The sequence below is a fragment of the Micromys minutus genome, assembly GCF_963924665.1.
Source record: "Micromys minutus genome assembly, chromosome: X".
Taxonomy (NCBI): domain Eukaryota; kingdom Metazoa; phylum Chordata; class Mammalia; order Rodentia; family Muridae; genus Micromys; species Micromys minutus.
In genome coordinates, this window is record NC_137970.1 from 121038443 (window position 1) to 121057190 (window position 18748).

Sequence of the window (18748 nt, forward strand, 5' to 3'; positions counted from 1 at the left end):
TCATAATTTTCTGCACTCTACCAGGCTTGAGTAGCCCTATTCCTTCATCTCTGCCAGATGTAGTATATAGTCTTACCACATAACTTAAAGGGTTATTATAGCTCCTTTCTAAACCTGCTATTGTCTTTGGTGGTTGTTGTATGCCCTTCGTGCTTCCAGTATCCCCTGGTCTACACTGAAACTTAGTAGACCTCTACCAGTGTCCTCTATGTTGTAGCTTTCCTCTCTCCAAAAACAGTACCACATGGGAGATTTTTATATATTGCCACATTCCCAGCCAGCTTGAGGTGCAGTCTTGGCCACTTGGACCACAGATTCTGTGTGCTGTCCTAGAGGATATACTTCCCTTCCTAGGCTTCAGCTTACAGTGCTGATGTTTTATTTATCACAGCTGGGTTTCCTTTGTTTTTGGTTTTTTGTTTCATTTTTTTTCTCCAGATGACTAGCCTCCTTTGTCCCACTAAAGCAAATGTTTTACTTCTGTGACATTTGTCTCTTGTTAATCACAGCTGATTCTGCATACCTCAGTTACAAGCAAGCATATTCTCAAAGTAAGATACCACAGAAACAATCTAATAGTCTTTGCTCCGCTCTGAAACTTCACAAGCCAAACATCCATTGTCTATATTTCCTTCAGCATTCTTATCTTTTAAGCTCCCATGAATGCCCCATTAAACTCTGAAAACTCAAAAGCTTTTCTAGCTCAAAATTATTGTTGCTGCAATCCTTCCCACAAACAACTTGGACAAGTCCATCACAGCAACAACCCACTTTTTCTAGCACTCATTTTCTGTTCTAGTTTATTTTTCTGCAACTCAGATAAATTATTCTGACTAAAAGAAGCATGGGAGAGATGGGTTCATGTAGTTTATAATTCCAGATTGCAATACACCATTGAGGTAAGTCAGGGTAGGAACTCAGTGTATGAACCTGGAAGCAGCTTATATATTTCATGCTTGACTAGCCTAGGAATCTACCAATAATATTGAGCTGGGCACTCCTATATCAGTTGATAATCAAGAAAATGCCCTATAGTTGTAAGTTGTACCCATTGGAAAAATCTGATTTAGGCAATTCTTTAATTGACTTTTTGTCTTCCTAGGTGTGTCAAGCTTACATCAAGAAGACAATGAAAAACTAACCAGTACATTTTTTTTTGGTACAGTGCATAGTGTGGGCAAAAGCCACAGACTGGTAGAATTAACTATAAGTGTGCTATTTCAGTGTAAAGGATTCTTACAAACTAAATCAAGGCACCAAGTTGCTGTGGAGATGGCAGTGACCACAGAACAATGTTCAGTGCCAGGCACAGGCACAAAACTGCCAAGGAGGAAGAACAACATAGAGTTTTGGGGGCTGGACTTCTACACATTCTGTCATATTTTTGCTATTCATAAACCACCTAGTCTGTGATTGGTATAAGTAGCTCCAACTAAGACACCCACCCCGATTTATAAAAAAATTCTTAAAACAAAACAAAACAAAATCCATATGGGGTTGGAATGATGGCAGAGTGGCTAAGAGGGCAGTATCCTCTTCTAGAGGACTCCAGTTCAATTCTCTAAACCAAATCTGTGGCTCCTAACTACCTACAACTTCAGTTCTAGGAAATCTGACTCTATTTTCTGGCTTCAAAGAGCACCAAGTATGCAAGTGGTGTATAAACAGACATGGAGGCAAAGCACCTATACATATAAAATAAAATTAAAAACTTGAAACAGCAACAAAAAGCACTGATTTGACAGGGCTGTAGGAAAGTAATACTTAAGGAACCTGAAGTTTTACTTTAAGACAGAGAATGTTAGAGAAGATGTGTGGTTGTGGTGTCAGAGTTCTAGAAGCACTGTTATGTTGTTAGTTACATAGCAAAGGACATTAAGTTCACTGTGAAGGCACACCACAGAGAATATAGTACTCCCAAAAGCTCATAACCTAGATGGTGACAAGGAAAAATGGACAGGTAAGAAAAGTGTAGACCTATTTCTAAATTTAGCTAGATTTCAAGGGTATTGAAAATTAGTAACAGTAATTTGAACTTGTGTTTGTGAAGTTCCTTCATTGTTTGACTCTGAAAACAGAATATGTGCTATATAATGGATACCACCAGTAAGATCTAAGACACCTACTATAAATGCATCCTTTCACACATAAAATTGCTCAGTGTTTGGGTATCAATTGTCTTGTTAGTTTACACAGGGTGTCTATAGTGATCAAAGCTATGTTTTGAGACACTATCAAACTGGGAGCTAGTGGTATACAAAAAGTTGGTACATAATTTGTAGTACATCAGTTGGATTGATCAATGAAGTTTTGTCATTTTCACTGCTACAGAACCCAATGAGTCCTCGTAAATTATATTAGTGTTCTTATAAGGGAGTCTCCAAACAGTTCCTTGTATACAAACTATCAAGATGCAGCCTATGAATCAGAAAAAAAAGAAGAAAAAAGAAAGCTTCTTACCAGACAGCAAATGTTATCCAGACAAAACTTTCATGTGATGTTGGAAATTGTTTAAGATCCTTTGAACATGTGGGTGGGGATATTTTATATATTTTTTTCACTCTCACAGTCCGCTGGGGGCCAGCCTTGTAGGGAAGGTTCTTCTTTCTTGTTTCTTCTTGAGACAGCAGAGGAGGAAAAGCATCAGTGGAGGTTAAGACTTGGTCTTAGGAAATACGGGAGTAAGACTTTGTCATATGAGATGTTTAGGGCTGCTGTATAATAAAAAGTTTACTATCTATGTCTAAGTTACTATGTTACTGTAGCTGACCTGCCTTCTGTGATCTTCTGAGGCCAGAAACTTGCAGTCGCAAGCACTTACCACCTCACCCTAAAACAACAAAGGATTAAGTAAATAGACTTTGCACTATCTCAGCAGGAAGTACTGGGCTCTTAACTTTCTGCCTGCTAGTTTTTGAAGTCCCAGGGGGAAAAAAAAAAAAGAAACAGGACACTTAGAAAAGTGATTTTAATTTTTATTACTATGTTGTAAAAAGATTCACATGAGAGCTATCTAAGGGAAAAACAGAAAGATCCTAAGGAAAGGTGGCTGGTAGAAAAAAAAATCTTCTAAGTGGGGAAAGGGGAAAAAATCTACTCTAAGTGGGGAAAGGCAAAAAATTCTAGCAAGTGAAAATTCTTTCTACGGGGAAAAAAGTTCCTCCTAGTTTTGCAGGGGAAAGGAACAAATCTCTCCTCTTTGTCCCCTGTACTTATACATCTTTCAGAATGCATGATCTCATGTTAGAAAGTTCATCACAAGTTCACACAAAAAATTAAATCATAAACTGAAATAGAAGTTTACAGCGGAGAATGTTTCCGTTCATATCCATTAGGAGTAATTATCTGGGTAAACATCCATCACCTGTCTCAGCTCCACAGGTTCACTTGGAGTTTTAAAACCATAACTAAGTTATTAGTGAAGTTTTGCATAGATAAACCCAGTTAATATTTTATCCTCTGTCCTAGGACCTATAATAAATAATTAGTTCCCTTTTTATGACCTTTGGTTAATTATTTTACAATCCTTTGTAATGCGCTGAGTAGGACAAAGTCTGGTTACTATCTAAGAGCAATTAACTGGTGACACTGGGAGACTGGCAGAGTTCTCAGTGCAGTTTTGACTATCAGAAAAGGACCTAATAGCACTCCCACTATAAAAGAGCTTGTTTTAGGAATTCTTATAAGATCATTAAGACTGAAGAAGTCATCTATTTGTCTATATAGCATCACTACAAGATAGTACATCTGACCCTACCTGCCCTTGGGGGTGAGATGGCACAGAGTCAGCTTCCTGGTAGCAGGTGAAAAATGTTCCAGCAAGCTCTCTGAACAAGGCTGCAAACTCCTATAATACCCTCCACCCATGTCCCCTTGGTCTCAATAAAGCATCTTTTCTAAACCAGTGTTCGATTGGTTAGTATGGTCTGCCCCAGCAATCCTTGGTCTCTCAGACAGTCCGCAATTAGGTCCGCCTGCAGGACATGCTTTTGCAGCTGTGCAGGCTCCTAGCATTTACATAGAGGTGGCCCCACTGTTCCTGCAACAATATTTTTGTCACCAGATTACTAGGGAATTTATTAGAAATATGTTCAATGACTTGAACAATTAGCATTAAGATCAATGCAAACAAATCAATTCTTCACAACTCAAAACTAAGTTATGCAACTCTTGTCACTCTGCCTTTTTGCAATTTGGTAGCAAATTTTGATGTTTGATAAAATGAAACAATAAAACTTGAGTATTCACTATATAAGAAACAATTTTATGTAACAAGATATATATTTTACACAATTACTTCACCATTTGAAATATACAGTCCTTTGTTATAATATAATTTAATTTTATATTTAACTTATGATATATGTAGAATATACCCATATTATAAAGGAAAATGTAATGTAATATCTTTGTCAAAATATTGACAAGTTGGATTTAGTAATGCTTCTATAGTAGTCTACCGTGTAACCATTGATCATAATTTTGTGCATTGTCATCTATCTGTCTGGACCTTTTACTAGTTCCTCATTTTGCTAATTATTGCTGTGTTAATTCTATTATTAGGTAAAGAAGCTCTCCACTCCCATTATCAATTGCAAATTCTTTTAGTTCTTCTTAGAATTGTTTTGGTAAACTGAAATAAAGCCCTTGTAGAAATTTTTGTTAAAATTATACTAGCCATACGTAGTAATTTTGAACTGTGATACATATATTATTCAATTTCTTCTTGGAGGTCATGAATTTGCCATATTTTCAAGCTTTTTTATGTCTGTAAAATTTTGTATTTTTGTCACAATATGACGCTCTTTCAGGTTATGTTTTGTTTTGTTTTGCCAGAAGACATCTTGTTATTTCCTAGAAATAAGACTTTAAGTGACATATTTTTTAATATCTAACAGACATAATATCTAGACATAAGGACAGAAAATGCATCTTATTTCTGTATATATTTACTAAGGATCTTTATCAACTATGAAATAGCACTCATGTATCTATGAAATTATGATATTGCTGAGGGTACTTCTGCATTGCATTTTATGTTACCTCTGCATCAGTCATTTCTTTTTTTATTTTATAGAAGTGTACTATAAAGTTATAGGAGCATGAAATAGATTAAAGAGGAATGAAGCATCTCCCTGATACTATCTCCCTGACACTAATATACTCATCTACTTCTTGATATGGTAGTACTATATCTTCGGCTTAGGAAATGCATAAAATACTACTGGTAATTCTCTTAACATATGAAAAGTACTATTTCTATGCACTTATTGCTTAAATAACATACATGAGGGACAAAAACAAATAAGGGTCAATAAAATTAAACATAAATTAGTTTCTATGCTTCTAAAGGTTATAGGCGGGTAGAAATACAAAAAAAAATAAGTGATAATGATGTAATGTGTGTTATATTTAATAAAACTTATACAAAATTCTTTGAGACAATAATGAAGGAAATAATTCTTTTGATGAGAGATGGCTTTTACAACTGAACTTAGCTTTGAGCTGGGTTTCTAATACTAAGCAGAAATTAAGCAGAGTAAACTTATGAAGAGTGAGAGTTACCAGTGAATATAGTTGGCATATTCATTTATTACAGTACTTACTTCTTATATGTTTGAGAGGTAATTCTAGCTACTAGAGTCAAAGCAATGTAAAGAATGACAAAACCCAATACCTTATTACATTTATATCCTGGTCAAATAAACTTACATGAAACACATAAGCAAATACTATCTGATTCCAGCTAATAAATGTGCTCTATATAAAACAAAGAAAAGAGAATTCTGTAGTGAGTGCTAGGACACTATCTTAAGTAGAATGGGTCTATGAAGTCTCCAAGTAAAGATGAGGAATAATGCAATAAAGGACAATGGAAAAGAGCATTAGTGAGAAAAAGGGATACCAAGTAAACAGCTGATAAAAGAACAATTATGAAACAAAAGTTTCCCTTATTAGTGATATATGGAGAATTAAGAATTAAAAATAAGCACCTCTAAATTATTTTTATTTATTATTAATGATACAAATTGTGTGACCTCAAGTAAGCTCCTGTGGATAGGCTAAGCTCTAATCCCGCAAAATACTCAAAGGATTTCTTGCAGGACAGAGTAAGTGTAATATAAACTTGATTTAATCATGTCAGAGAGAAGCCATTTCCTATGGGCTCTGTTAATTTGTAGATGCTCTTGATGCCACTATCAAGTACCTTTACTTGAATTTCTGAGGTGGGGATACCTTTTACATATAGAAGTCAGGGAATAATGTATAGTTTTCAGTTTGAGCAAACAGTTTCCTGAAGAGAAACTATAAAGATGAAAGGTAAATCAAAGATTTTTTTCACAACCAGTTTTACCTTCTTCAAATTTTACTCAGTCAGCTATTTCTCTTCTTTGCTCAACCATAATAAAAACTTCTCTAAGTATATTTTATAAACAAAGGCAATAATAGTTCACGTATGCTAAAGAGAGTGGAATCATCCTTTCTTTCAAACTTTAATCTTTACAGACATGACTATGTGGCTGCCTTTGGAGGCAGAGCAACAGGAAAAATCCTACATCCAGAAGGACAGATGCCTGTGAAGGAGGCCGACAATACAGACGCAGGGCTAGTCAATGTCAGCAGGCTGCCTATGGGGATTTCAAGGCCGAACTTCCAGGCCAGTCCCCTGTACCAGAACAATAAGCACCCATCCCCTTCCCAAGTTTCTCAGTTACAAGGATTTCAACAGCTTAACAAAATCATACCAAACCCTTCATCTACAGACATCAAAGCCTTTAACTTTCAATTATCTAATATGAGTAATGATAGCCAACAAGAGAAAATTGGGAATCCTCAACCAAATATGTCAAACTTCCGCCCACAATTCAACTGCCTACAATCAGTTCAAGACAAAGTAAGCAGAGCTGGCATTTCTGTTCAGAAGACTCCAAAGAGAATGACAGAAGAAGAAGAGAAATCCAGCAACACATGGAAGAATATTAGAAAATCATATATACAGAAAAAAGTACCAGCTCAAAAAGTACCTCATTTTGGACCTGATCAAGCAACCGAGAGGAAAAAAACAAGCCCCCTCAATCCTGTACATGCCATCCGAAAGTCACGGATGATCAATGGTGTCCCTATGCGGTCATTTAGGGATAGGGTGATTCACCTACTGGCACTGAAAGACTACAACAAATCAGAACTTCTTGTTCAATTGCAAAAAGATGGTATCAAAATAAATGACACCAATTTTCTTGGAAAAATTCTGCTGCAGGTGGCTAATTTGAATGCCAGTACTTTGTCGTATACTTTAAAAGACAGTATCTTCAAAGAGGTCCAGAGAGATTGGCCTGGTTATAATAAAGAAGAGAAGCAGTCACTGGATTTGGTGCTTTCCAGGAAACTGCATCCATTTCACAATGCTACCAAGACCACCCATTGCAAGGAAACATCTGTAGTTTCTAAAATAGATGATACAGCATCCTCAAAGGATCATTTTCTCCACTTATCTGGTCTTGACACTTCAGTTAAAAACAAAGGAGGACTCTGTTCTCCTAAATCTGCTGTGCAGTCAGCATCAAATGGCCATGTGAGCAGTGAGAAGTCTGTGGTTCTGCCGTGCTCTGCAGCAACTACCAGATATGTCCCTTCGCCGCTGCCTACCTCTCACCTGCCAATTTCAAATTCGCCACTTCTCATGAAATCCAATCGCAATGTTCGAAGTGCTCCAGAAAGATCTGAGAGTCAGCACACATGTGACAGCATCCACCATGATGGCAGCACGGTTGAAAGAGAGATGAATAAATCCACGTCTTCAGAAACCTCATCCTGTGCTTCTGTTCAGAAAAAGCATTCAAAGCCGTTAGAAATGCAGTATTTCATGCCTGAGAAGTTCAAATGTGCATTTGCAAAGCGCAAAACAACCATCCCAAGTTACATTACCAGCATGAAGGAGAAACCGAAGATTGATTTTATCAAACAAGATGAAATGACGAAGTCAAATCCCAACAGGGAAGTTAAAAAAGCTTTTGCTGATTCTGGAAAATTTGGTACTACATCTGGGACTCCAGATTATTTGTCTAATTATTCCATTATAGTTTCCTCTGACCAACGTCAGTGTTACGAGAAAGAATTCCGGGCAGATTATGGTGAATATCAGGCCATGTATGACAAGTTACATATATCGTGTTCACCAATCATCAATCTAGATTCAGAAAGGAAGGGATTTTCCCCAGGATCAAAGGAATACCAAGATATTACTAAAAAAATCTCAATAGAATATCAGAAAATGCGCCAGCTTAACCCTAAATTTTTTGAAGAAAAAAATAGATGTGTGTTCCTTTACAACAAGCTGGTACACATTAAAATGTTAATAAATGATTTTGACAAGCAAGAAGTAAAGTCAACAGAGCAATAGAGGGTTTAGACAAGAAAAAATCTTATATATTGAAATTACAAATAACTTGCTCCAAGATTCTAAAAAGACGGCACTTGCCATTTTTATTTAAAAATTTGTAACAGTATTTACTTTGTCTTTATATTAGTTTTGTGCTTTTCTACAATATTGAAGTTGCATTATATGTTTCTTTAACCACCAATATTTGTATGTTTACTACATATCCCATAATGATGCAAACCAATATCTATGAAATAAAATTGTACACATATGAAAATAAAATGAGCAAGTTGAAATACTTTTGGATAAGCATCCTTTTTTAATTCAAGTTTAAATAGAGGTTTAGAAATTATTTATACTACTTCTTTATATCCTGTGAAAACATGAGTTACAGTCAAGCAGCTAAAGGTTTTGAACTATGAAGGCTGTCTTCCTGTTACTATTGCCCAGAGGGAATGCCACGGTAAACAGAACTTGAAAAAGGAAAGAATTCATTTGGCTTACACTTCCATGGAACTGTACTACTTTCTTTAAAAAAAAAAAAAAAAAAAAAAAAAAAAACATATTCTTTTAGAGGTATATCTTCTAACACTGAATCTATTTTTCACAACTTTATTTAAAAAAGAGAGATACATGTACAGATTTTTAAAAGCATTTTGGCAATTTTTTTAGAGGTTTGATAGCATGCATTGAAATCCCACTAGTTACCATAAGCATGAAGTACATCTAGGATAGAATGTAACATGGACACAGTCAGAGTTTTCTTGGTGTGTATAGATTAAACCTAATGACCTTTGAATACCAAAATTGCCACAAGGCTATATTTTTAGCTCTTGAATTATTAATGATTTAAGGTCCGGGTGTACCACACTCTGAGAGGGTGCTATACATTTATATTTTTTCCTAAGAAGAACTGAGGCTTTCACTATTTGGCATTTGTTTTTCTTGATCTTCATATGGCCTGTGAGTTGTTACTGGGGTGTTCAGAGCTTTCTGAGGGTAGTGTCCAATTATCAGTGAGTGCATATTATGTCTACTCTTTTGTGAGTGGGTTATCTCACTCAGGATGATATTCTCTAGATGCATCCATTTTCTTAAGAATTTGGTTAAGTCATTGTTTCTGATAGCTGAGTAGTACTCCATTGTATAAATGTACCACAATTTTGTATCCATTTATCTTCTGAAGGACATCTGGGTTCTTTCCAGCTTCTGGCTATTATAAATAGGGCTGCTATGAACATTGCTAACACTGAATCTTAAGATCCTGTTGTAGGATAAACAATATCAATAGAGATTTATTAGAAGAAAATAAGCCAAGGTAAACATGATTGTCCTTTTATGTCTAAAATGAAATATTTAGAAATGTATAATTTTATATTTAATGAACATATTCTCTAACATAAATTAAAAACATATTTATCTCATTGTTTTTCTATAACAATTAAGAAGTGAAAACAATTGTCAATTTTACTTGTACTTCTTTTAACCACAGCTTATTAGAGAATCCCTTTAAACTCCACCTAATAAATGTATTCTCTTCTAGAAGTATTCTAGAAATAATTTTAGACAGTGTATCATCTATTTTAGGTTTTGCAAAGTAAAAAAAAAAAAAAAAGCTTCTGACCCAGCCCCTAAGCCATTGTATTACAGGACATGATTTGTTTTGTATTTATTCTCTCACAGAATACATCCAGATTTACACTATTCTCCACCCACTCCTCCCATTCCCCCACCCCAACACATTTAAACTCCTTCCTTCTTACTGCTTCTTGGCTTCCCTTCTTGAGAGAGCAGGCCAACCAGGGATATCAACTGAACTCAGTATAACAAGATATTCAATAAGACTAGGCACAAATCCTCATGAATTTTGAAGGCAAATCCTTTGCTTAATTTTTTGGTTTGTTTTTGTTTTAGTTTTTTTTTTTTTTTTTTTTTTTTTTTTTTTTTTTAGAAACAGTATATTCAACACCAAATTTTTGTGAATAATTAAATTCTCCCTTCTTAAAATAAAAACTATTTTTACTCATTGAATGAAGCTATTAAACTACTATCATGCTAGACTAATTAAAAGAATGTATTCAGGCTTCATATTTATTCATTGGCAATTGCATTTATATCCCATAAGGTGCCCTTAAAATTATCTATATGCTTAACAAAATATCTGAGCTGTTTCTGAAAAAGCAAGGTATCTTGTTTTGCCTGACAAGTCATGCACTTTGACCTTATTTTTCCAAGATGAGATTTTAAGTCAATGCCATTCAATCTTTATACGTTCAGTCTAAGAAGCTTTACCCAAGAGTTCAACTTCTGAAGTCTATGTGTGCATCACAAAGTTCATATTTAACCTACCTGAGGATTTCTTCAACAAGAAATATTTTATCTGAATGTGGAGTGCATATTTCTTTACTGGAATTTAGCAGCTATATATAGTGAAGGAGATCCTGTTCATAAGAATAGGGAGTGTTACTCCTTAGCAATACAAAAAGTGAGATGAAATATAAGGCTGTATATCTATCTACTCAATACATGAAAATGCAGATACAGCCTACATTCTCAGTAAACGGAGACAAAACACCTTTACTACATAAAGGTTTCTATTACACTTTCAGGGAAAATTCGTCAGAAATGTTTTATGTGCCTGTCAATGGTTTAGGTGCTTAAGCGAAGTGATAATAGCTACTGATTTAGAGCCTTTCCATGGGTCAAAGAAATAATGAATTGCACTGCTGACATAAAAAGGGCCTCATGGATTACTGGGGAAGCAGGAAAGGTAGGGAACAATATTTGTAAAAATTGATGTCCACGAAGTTTGTTCTTGGTACTAAGTTAAAATATTCATCTTGGTTTTTAGATATTTATAGGAGCTATCTCTATAGGAGAACAGTTCTCAGGCCATTACCACTGAGAAGAGGAGGAGAAAGATGTTGGTGGGTATTTTCTGCAGTCACATTTAATGTACTCACTTGGACCAGAGGAAGGCTTTACCATTCCACTGAGCCTCATCATTCCTATGGCACTGACTTATTTCAGGCCTTGACATCTCTTTGCCCATGTCAAACAATACAATCACTCAGGATATCATTTTGTACAAAAATTAAGTTAGGTACACAGTGATTTTATTGCTATCCAATTTCACGTGCAGTACAAAATTATGAAACTTCTTGTTCTTGCCTAAATTTGTGTTCCTTGGCCAATCTTTTTCATCGTTTTTTTTCTTAGTTTTCTCCTAGCATCTGGCAGCTAGTACACTACTATCAACTTTTATGAAATCAGTGGTTTTCTGTTCACATAAAAATGACTGAAAACAGTTTGAATATTGTCACTACAATTAAATAATATACATGTGGAGGTGTTATATGCACTATTAAACTTGATTTGATCTTTTATGTACAAACTAAAACAATATTTTACATGATAAAATATATTCAGTTATTATTTTCCAGTACAAAATGGTAAAGTCATTAGAAAACACTAAATCAAACAAAAAATACTACTGATAGATTCCAAATGAGCTTAGAAGAAACAAAGAAATCACTGTTCTAGCACTGTGGTAAGAAACCAGATAGTGAACTAAAATGGGGACTGATTCCTAACTCTGCTACTTTCTGTGAAAATTGAGATATTTTACTCGATGTATGTAAGACTAATTTTCCTGCCTATATTTTCATAATAATAATAATGCATAGTAACATTTTATATTTGATACAAGTATAATGTGCAGTGCAAGGGAGCTGATTTTGTTACTACCTCTTTCACAGCTAAATTTATGGCAAAAAGATAGGTAAATATAGATTGCACATCAGCAGCCAGTGGAACTGGTTCCTAAATTTTTCATAAAACAAAAATATTTACTATAGTTGGGAATTCATAGTGAGACAGTAGACCTAACATCTTAGAAATAAATCAAATAGATTGATACATTGAGTTGTATGATGACTCTAAAGTAGCTTCCTTAGAGTTACATAGAAAAAAATTAAAAACAAGATTTAGTTTATGATCAGTGAATACACAAAGCATAAAAGCCAGGCATTTTCTTACACTGTCACATCTCTTTGGTGCAGTGTGCCTTTTGATTACTGAACTAATGATATCTTTCCTTTGCTGAATTTTCTCAAGTGAGTCATTTGATAAGGGCATGTTGACCTGACAATGTAGTGATGGCTGTATTATACAGAAAAGATAGATGATGGATTTTCTACTAATCATGATGGACTTCTTAAGTATCTAATAAGTAAATGTAACTGCTGAGAGAAAGAAAGTAGAGAAATAAGCAAATAACTTGTACTGTCTTTAAAAAGTAATGACCTTTGAGGTTTAAAAACAGAATCCTAATAGCCAATCTGAAAGGTATTTGTTGTTCATTTTTTAATTTAATTTGTTATTTTTATTTTAACAATTATATACATCTACAGGCTGTATTAACAATCATCACTGTCAAACTTTTTACCTTTTTTCCTCTTACTGACTCATTTCTTCCCAAATATTTCTATTCCTACCCCATGTGTTTATTTATTTTTTTATGGGCTTTCTATAAGTAACCACATCTTCTATATGCTCGTGCATGTGATGGCTATTCTACATCCAGAAGATAGTGTTATATAAGGCTCTTCTCTTTCCTATGACTCTAATCTTTTATTATGGCTTTTCTTCTGATACCTCCTGGGCCTTAGATAGAATTTTATACATCCTATTTTAAGACTAAATGTTCAACCATCACTCATTCTTAGCATTTTTAATAGTTGCAAGTCTATGCATTAAATAAAACACCAAAACAAATCCAAAATTTTCTAGATTCATGTTGTACTGGCTGGTTTTGTGACAACTTGACACAAGCTGGAGTTATTACAGAGAAAGGAGACTCAGTTTCAGACATACCTCCATGAGATTCAGCTGTAAGGCGTTTTCTCAGCTAATGATCAAGGGGGGAAGGGCCCACCCCATTGTGGGTGGTACCATCCGTGACCTGGTAGACCTAGGTTCCAAAAGAAAGCAGGCTGAGCAAGCTAAGGAATGCAAGCCAGTAAGTGACATCCCTCCATGGTCTCTGCATCAGCTCCTGCTTCCTGACCTGCTTTAGTTCCAGTCCTGACTTACTTTGGTGATGAACAGCAATATGGAAGTGTAATCTGAATAAACCCTTTCTTCCCCACCTTGTTTCTTGATGTTTTGAGCAGGAATAGATACCTTGACTAAGACAAATTGGTACCAGCATAGTGGGGTATTCCTGTGGCAACCTGACCATGTTTTGGAGAGCATTGTGGGTCTTTAGAACTTTGAGCTAGAAGAGCCATTGGTATATTAAGAGCTCCGTGTGATGTTCTGTAGGAGCTTGGAAAATAATGTTGAGAACAGTAAAGAAGATTAAGGCCTGGCTTGTGAAATTTCAGAGGGAAGATCAAAGACTCTTATCAGCGACATTGCTATTTTGCTTGTGATGATTTTGTGGTTTTGGTTAGCTGGGGCTGATGAATCAGCTGTGATTAACAAGATACCAGAACTACTAAAGAAAACCTTTGCATTACTGGGACTATTGATGCTGGTCAGCTGGAACTAAGAAAGTAGTGGTGATTAAGAAGAGACAAGCATCCTTGAGGTAAAATCTTCTGGGAACTGTTTTCTGAGAGTGCAAAGAGGATGTGTTCCAGAGATAGCCAAGGTTGTACCTCATGCTGTGGCTGGACTTGGTAATATGTAAGAGTCACTCAGGTGGTACTGGTTTTGAAGAAATGGGGGAGTCATGAAGAGCAGCTGAGGCTCAGCACTGTGAGAGGCCATCAAAGGCCATTGGCCTCAGTTGCCCTTAGTACCCCAGGACTAACATTAGTGTTTTGGAGATGTCAGTACCATGAGCTGACCACCAAGAATAGCAATGGCAGTAGAGAACAGGAAGCTGGAGCCTAGAAGACAAGGTTTGTGCTACAAAGGGTAGAGCTGGAAAAGTGAACCAAGACCTTGGAGGACCCCATAAGTCCGTGAGTGGATTCCAGACATTGGATGGTTAGAGGTTGATTTTGCGTTTGATTATGACTGTGCCCTGATATTTTTCCCTCTTAAAAAAAGAAATGGAGCCCATAATTAAGAGACTTTGAATTGAAAAAAGGCTTTGAATTTTAAAAGAGATTGGATATTTTAAAGGGACTGAAATTGTATTATCTAAGATTTTGTAAAGACTGCGGGACTCTTAAGGTTATTTAGATCTTGGGGATGAATCAGGAAGTCAGGGTTGAGGCTTAGTAGTGATGTGTTTGTGTGTCAAGTTGACAAAGGGTCAATTGTACTGACTGGTTTTGTGTCAACTTGACACAAGCTGAAATTATCACAGAGAAAGGAGCCTCCATTGAGGAAATGCCTCTATGAGATCCAGCTGTAAGGCATTTTCTCAACCTTTGATCAAGGGGGGAGGGCCCAGCCCATTGTGGGTGGTGCCATCACTGGGCTGGTAGACCTGGGTTCTATAAGAAAGCAGGCTGAGCAAGCCAGGAAAAGCAAGCCAGTAAGTAGCATCCGTCCATGGCTTCTGCATCAGGCCTGATTTTTGACCTGCTTGAGTTCCAGTCCTGACTTCCTTTGGTGATGAACAACAATGTAAAAAGTTGAATAAACCCTTTCCTCCCCAACTTTTTTATTGGCCATGAAGTTTTGTGCAGCAATAGAAACCCTGACTAAGACACAGTTTCATGGTAGCTTTAGAATATAATTATAAACATAAAAATATTAGGAAATAGTTTAGTTACATGTCCATTTACTGAAACATTGGAAATACATTTTCCTAGAGGACCTCTTACCTATACAGTCATATATTTTTTATTACATTTAAAAATTATCTTAAGATAATAAACTGGGTTTAAAGTATATGAAGTGTATTAGACCTCAAACTCAATCACAAAGTGATGGTTATACCTATGACAGTTGCACTACGATTTCAAGAGTGAGAACATATGCCTCAAAATTTGCTGGATAAGACTATTAATGATTTTTCTCTATGTACTCTATCCTCTATCTGCAGACTTCTTAACACCTTCTAACACTATGATTGCTAGGTGGCAAATCACACAGCTCAGTCCCATTTTGATTTCTCAACATGTCCTGTACCCAGCATATGTTGTGTCTTCAGGATTAAGATTTTACCATCTAATTCTGATGTATAACAAAAACTAACAACAGTAAACTGTATTGACTGGGAAGCTTCTGGGTCTCCTTAGCCAACATCTCATAGGGTAATATGCTATACCTATAACTGGGGCATTTAAGAAATAATAGCTTCTGAGATCAATATTACCAAATTACCGAAACATTTAAGGTTTCTCTTTAAAAAATATTTATGTCTTATTTTTACTTTTTGTAGTAATGGGCTTCCACATTTTTCATCACTAGTTGTGGTTAACTTCCTTCTCAACCTTCACTCTTCCCCTTTCCCCTCTTTATAACTCTCTAACTCGTGTGTACCATCTCCACCATGCTATAGTTTTATATCATATGTATTTTACTCCCTTGCTTCCCAAAAACAATTATCCCATACAGGAAGATCTCATGAATTATTTCTTACTTGCTGGCATCTACATGTATTTAGTCCAACTTAAACACATAAATCTAAAAATTTTAAATTTACAAGCCACACATGAGAAGAACATATCATGTTTATATTTCTGGGACTAAGTTATCTCTTTCTGTATAATTTTTCACCTTCATCACTTTTACAGAAATTTTTAATTTGTTTTATTACTTAAAAGAATTGCATTTTATGTATATTTACCACCTACTCTGTCCACTTAGTGTTTTGCCAAAGTGTGTGTGTTGATTGCCCATAACTCCTCAAATATGGATGGCATCTCAGAAAATTTCCCCTGACCATGATGGCAAATCAACTGATACTGTTATTATTCAGGTTTTATTTAGGCAATCATATTATTAAATTTCATGGGTGAAGGTTTTATTTAGGCAATCATATTATTAAATTTTATGGGTGAAGTTTCTCTGACATGTCTAGAAGACAGAGTCTCACAACAGCCATCCTACTCCTCTGGCTCTTAAATTTTTTCTGCATCCCTTTCCAAGATGTTCTCTATCTTAAGTGTAGGATTTGTGTTGTAGATGTGCCAGTTGAGGATAGGCACCTCACTGTTGTTCTCTGCAGTTTGACCAATTGTGAATTTTTGTAATAGTCTCCATCTGTTACAAAAGAAGCTTCTTTGATGATAAGTTAAAGTTACACTTCACTATAGGAATAAGGATAACTATTTAGGAAACAACGTATTCTGGTTATGAAAAGGGCAGACGTAGACTTTCTTTAATGACCCCTCCAGCCATAGGCACTTTGCTAGGTTTATAGCAGAAGATATGATTTCCTGCCTCCTGAGTGGTTTTTAAGTATGCTTTAACAGCTGCTGGTTATACCCAAGATAAAAGTGCCATGATTGAACTACAGGAGATATCTTGCTGGTCATTGTGGAGATTCTTAGGCTTGGTAGCTATGTTGGACTATCAGTTACCTTTCTCCACTGGTATCTTTCATATCTCCTTCTGGAACTATTAGAGATAATACCTGTAGAGGATTTTAATCCAGCAACATGACTATTGTGGCAAGGGCTCACATCCAAAGACCTATATCTCTGTGATCTGGCTGAAGTACGACATGCCCTTCGTATATATTTAAGCACTCTGACTGGAATCTGAGAATGTCCTTGCTACACACCTTTAATCCCTCTGGCTAGAATACAGATACATCTTTACCACACACCTCCAATCCCAGTCGACGGTGCCTAATTGAGGGGCAAAGTGGTGAATCAAAGATCTGGCAGAATGAGTCAGAGATAAGATATGCTCAACTCTCTGGAGAACAGGCAGGAAAGGCAGGCTACTTAAAAGAAATGAAGGGTGAGTCAGGAGTTGAGGACAGTTCAAGGAGTACAATTCAGTTGAGTTCAGGCAATGATGTGCAGTTCAGTTGGGTCAGTTAAGTTCAGTGCAATTTGGTACCATTCAGTTGAATGCAGTTGAGTTCAGATGAGTTTTTACAGTTCCATTAAGTTTGGTTCAGTTTGTGCAGACAGTACAGTTCAGTTTGTGGAATTCCAGGGCAGTTATTCCAAGCATTAAAATTTAAGGAGAAGCTGAGAGAAGTTAGTTTGTATCAGTCAGCTTGGAGAAGAGATTTCCACCAACTGCTGAGTTGAACCAGCTTGCCAGAGTTCAGACAGAACTATAAAGTGTAAGCTTATTCAGCAATAAGCCTCTGAGAAGGCAATTGTATCTGGCAAATAAAAGTTACTTTTAAAGTACCCAGGGAAGGCGCTTCATGGTCAGTTATAACTTAATTTCTCCAATGTAGGGAGCCCTACTGGATTGTGGCCTGGCCATTTTTGTGACTATATAGCTCAGAGTGGCTACGTGACTCTGGGTTGTATAGCCACAGATACTCAGCTCTAAGATGACTGCCATAAAGTCATGAGATTGTTTGACAAAAGCCTTTCCCACGGACTGAAGGCACAGGAAGACTCCGAGAACAACCACAAAAAGCTCCCGCCCCAATCACAAACTGCTCTAGCTTGAGCAAACACCAGTTATCTCCGCCAGACGACCCTCTCCTTCCTGCTATCGCTGCCATGAATAGCATCGCCCCTCCCTCCTTTGTGTTTCACAAAGGTCACTTCCCCTATCTGAAAGCCTTAAAACCTGTAACCATTTAATGAGACCTTGACAACAGAACCTTGCTTGGTCTCCTTTCTCTTCACCACCCCCCCCCCCCCCCCCCGCCCCTTGACCCTCAGGTAGCGCCTCTTCGGGACCCTGAATACCTGGACCTGCGGGACGGGTCACTCCAAGTCCAATGTTTGAAGTGTGTGGTGTCTTCAGCAATAAAGTCTTGTCTTCCAAGTTTGGGATACAAGCAAGGGCAGCGGCAATAATCTGTATTGTTTGGGGAATCCCTTAGACTCAGACTCTCCTACCAACTCCTAGGTTTAGAACTACTTGTCACTTCCAGTGATATACTTTGGTGGATTGTCTCATTCAAACTATTACTTGTGACTTTTTTCTTTTCAGTTTTTAATAGCCTTTCTTATGGGATTTCTTGTCTATTTTGTGTTCTGTGTGCTTCTTATATCTTTATCAGTATCACTTTTTCTGAATTGGGACAAGTATTCTTCGGGGACTATGTTGGAGACTTAGTTTACGTCATTGAACTGAAATTATTCTTCTATGCCTACAATTCATAGCTTTGGTTTCTTCATGGTGTTCCCAAATTCCTACATATTCCCTTTGTGTATTTTAACTATCTGTTCGAGGAGTTCAGTTCGTCTACTTTATCTTTAAGTCCTGCTAATCTGTGCTTTACTCACTCTATGTTTCTGTAAAGGCTTTGAGTTTTCA

At 36.4% G+C, this 18748-nt stretch overlaps 1 protein-coding gene across 1 annotated transcript; it reads left to right on the forward strand.

Moving 5' to 3' along the window:
* Positions 1-6457: 6457 nt before the first annotated feature.
* On the forward strand, positions 6458-8401 carry LOC308415240 (RNA polymerase II elongation factor ELL2-like; the record flags this gene model as incomplete). The annotated part of the gene is made up of 1 exon (XM_080910242.1): positions 6458-8401. The coding sequence occupies one exon, from the start codon at positions 6458-6460 to the stop codon at positions 8399-8401; it is 1944 nt and encodes a 647-aa protein (XP_080766368.1).
* Positions 8402-18748: the final 10347 nt, after the last annotated feature.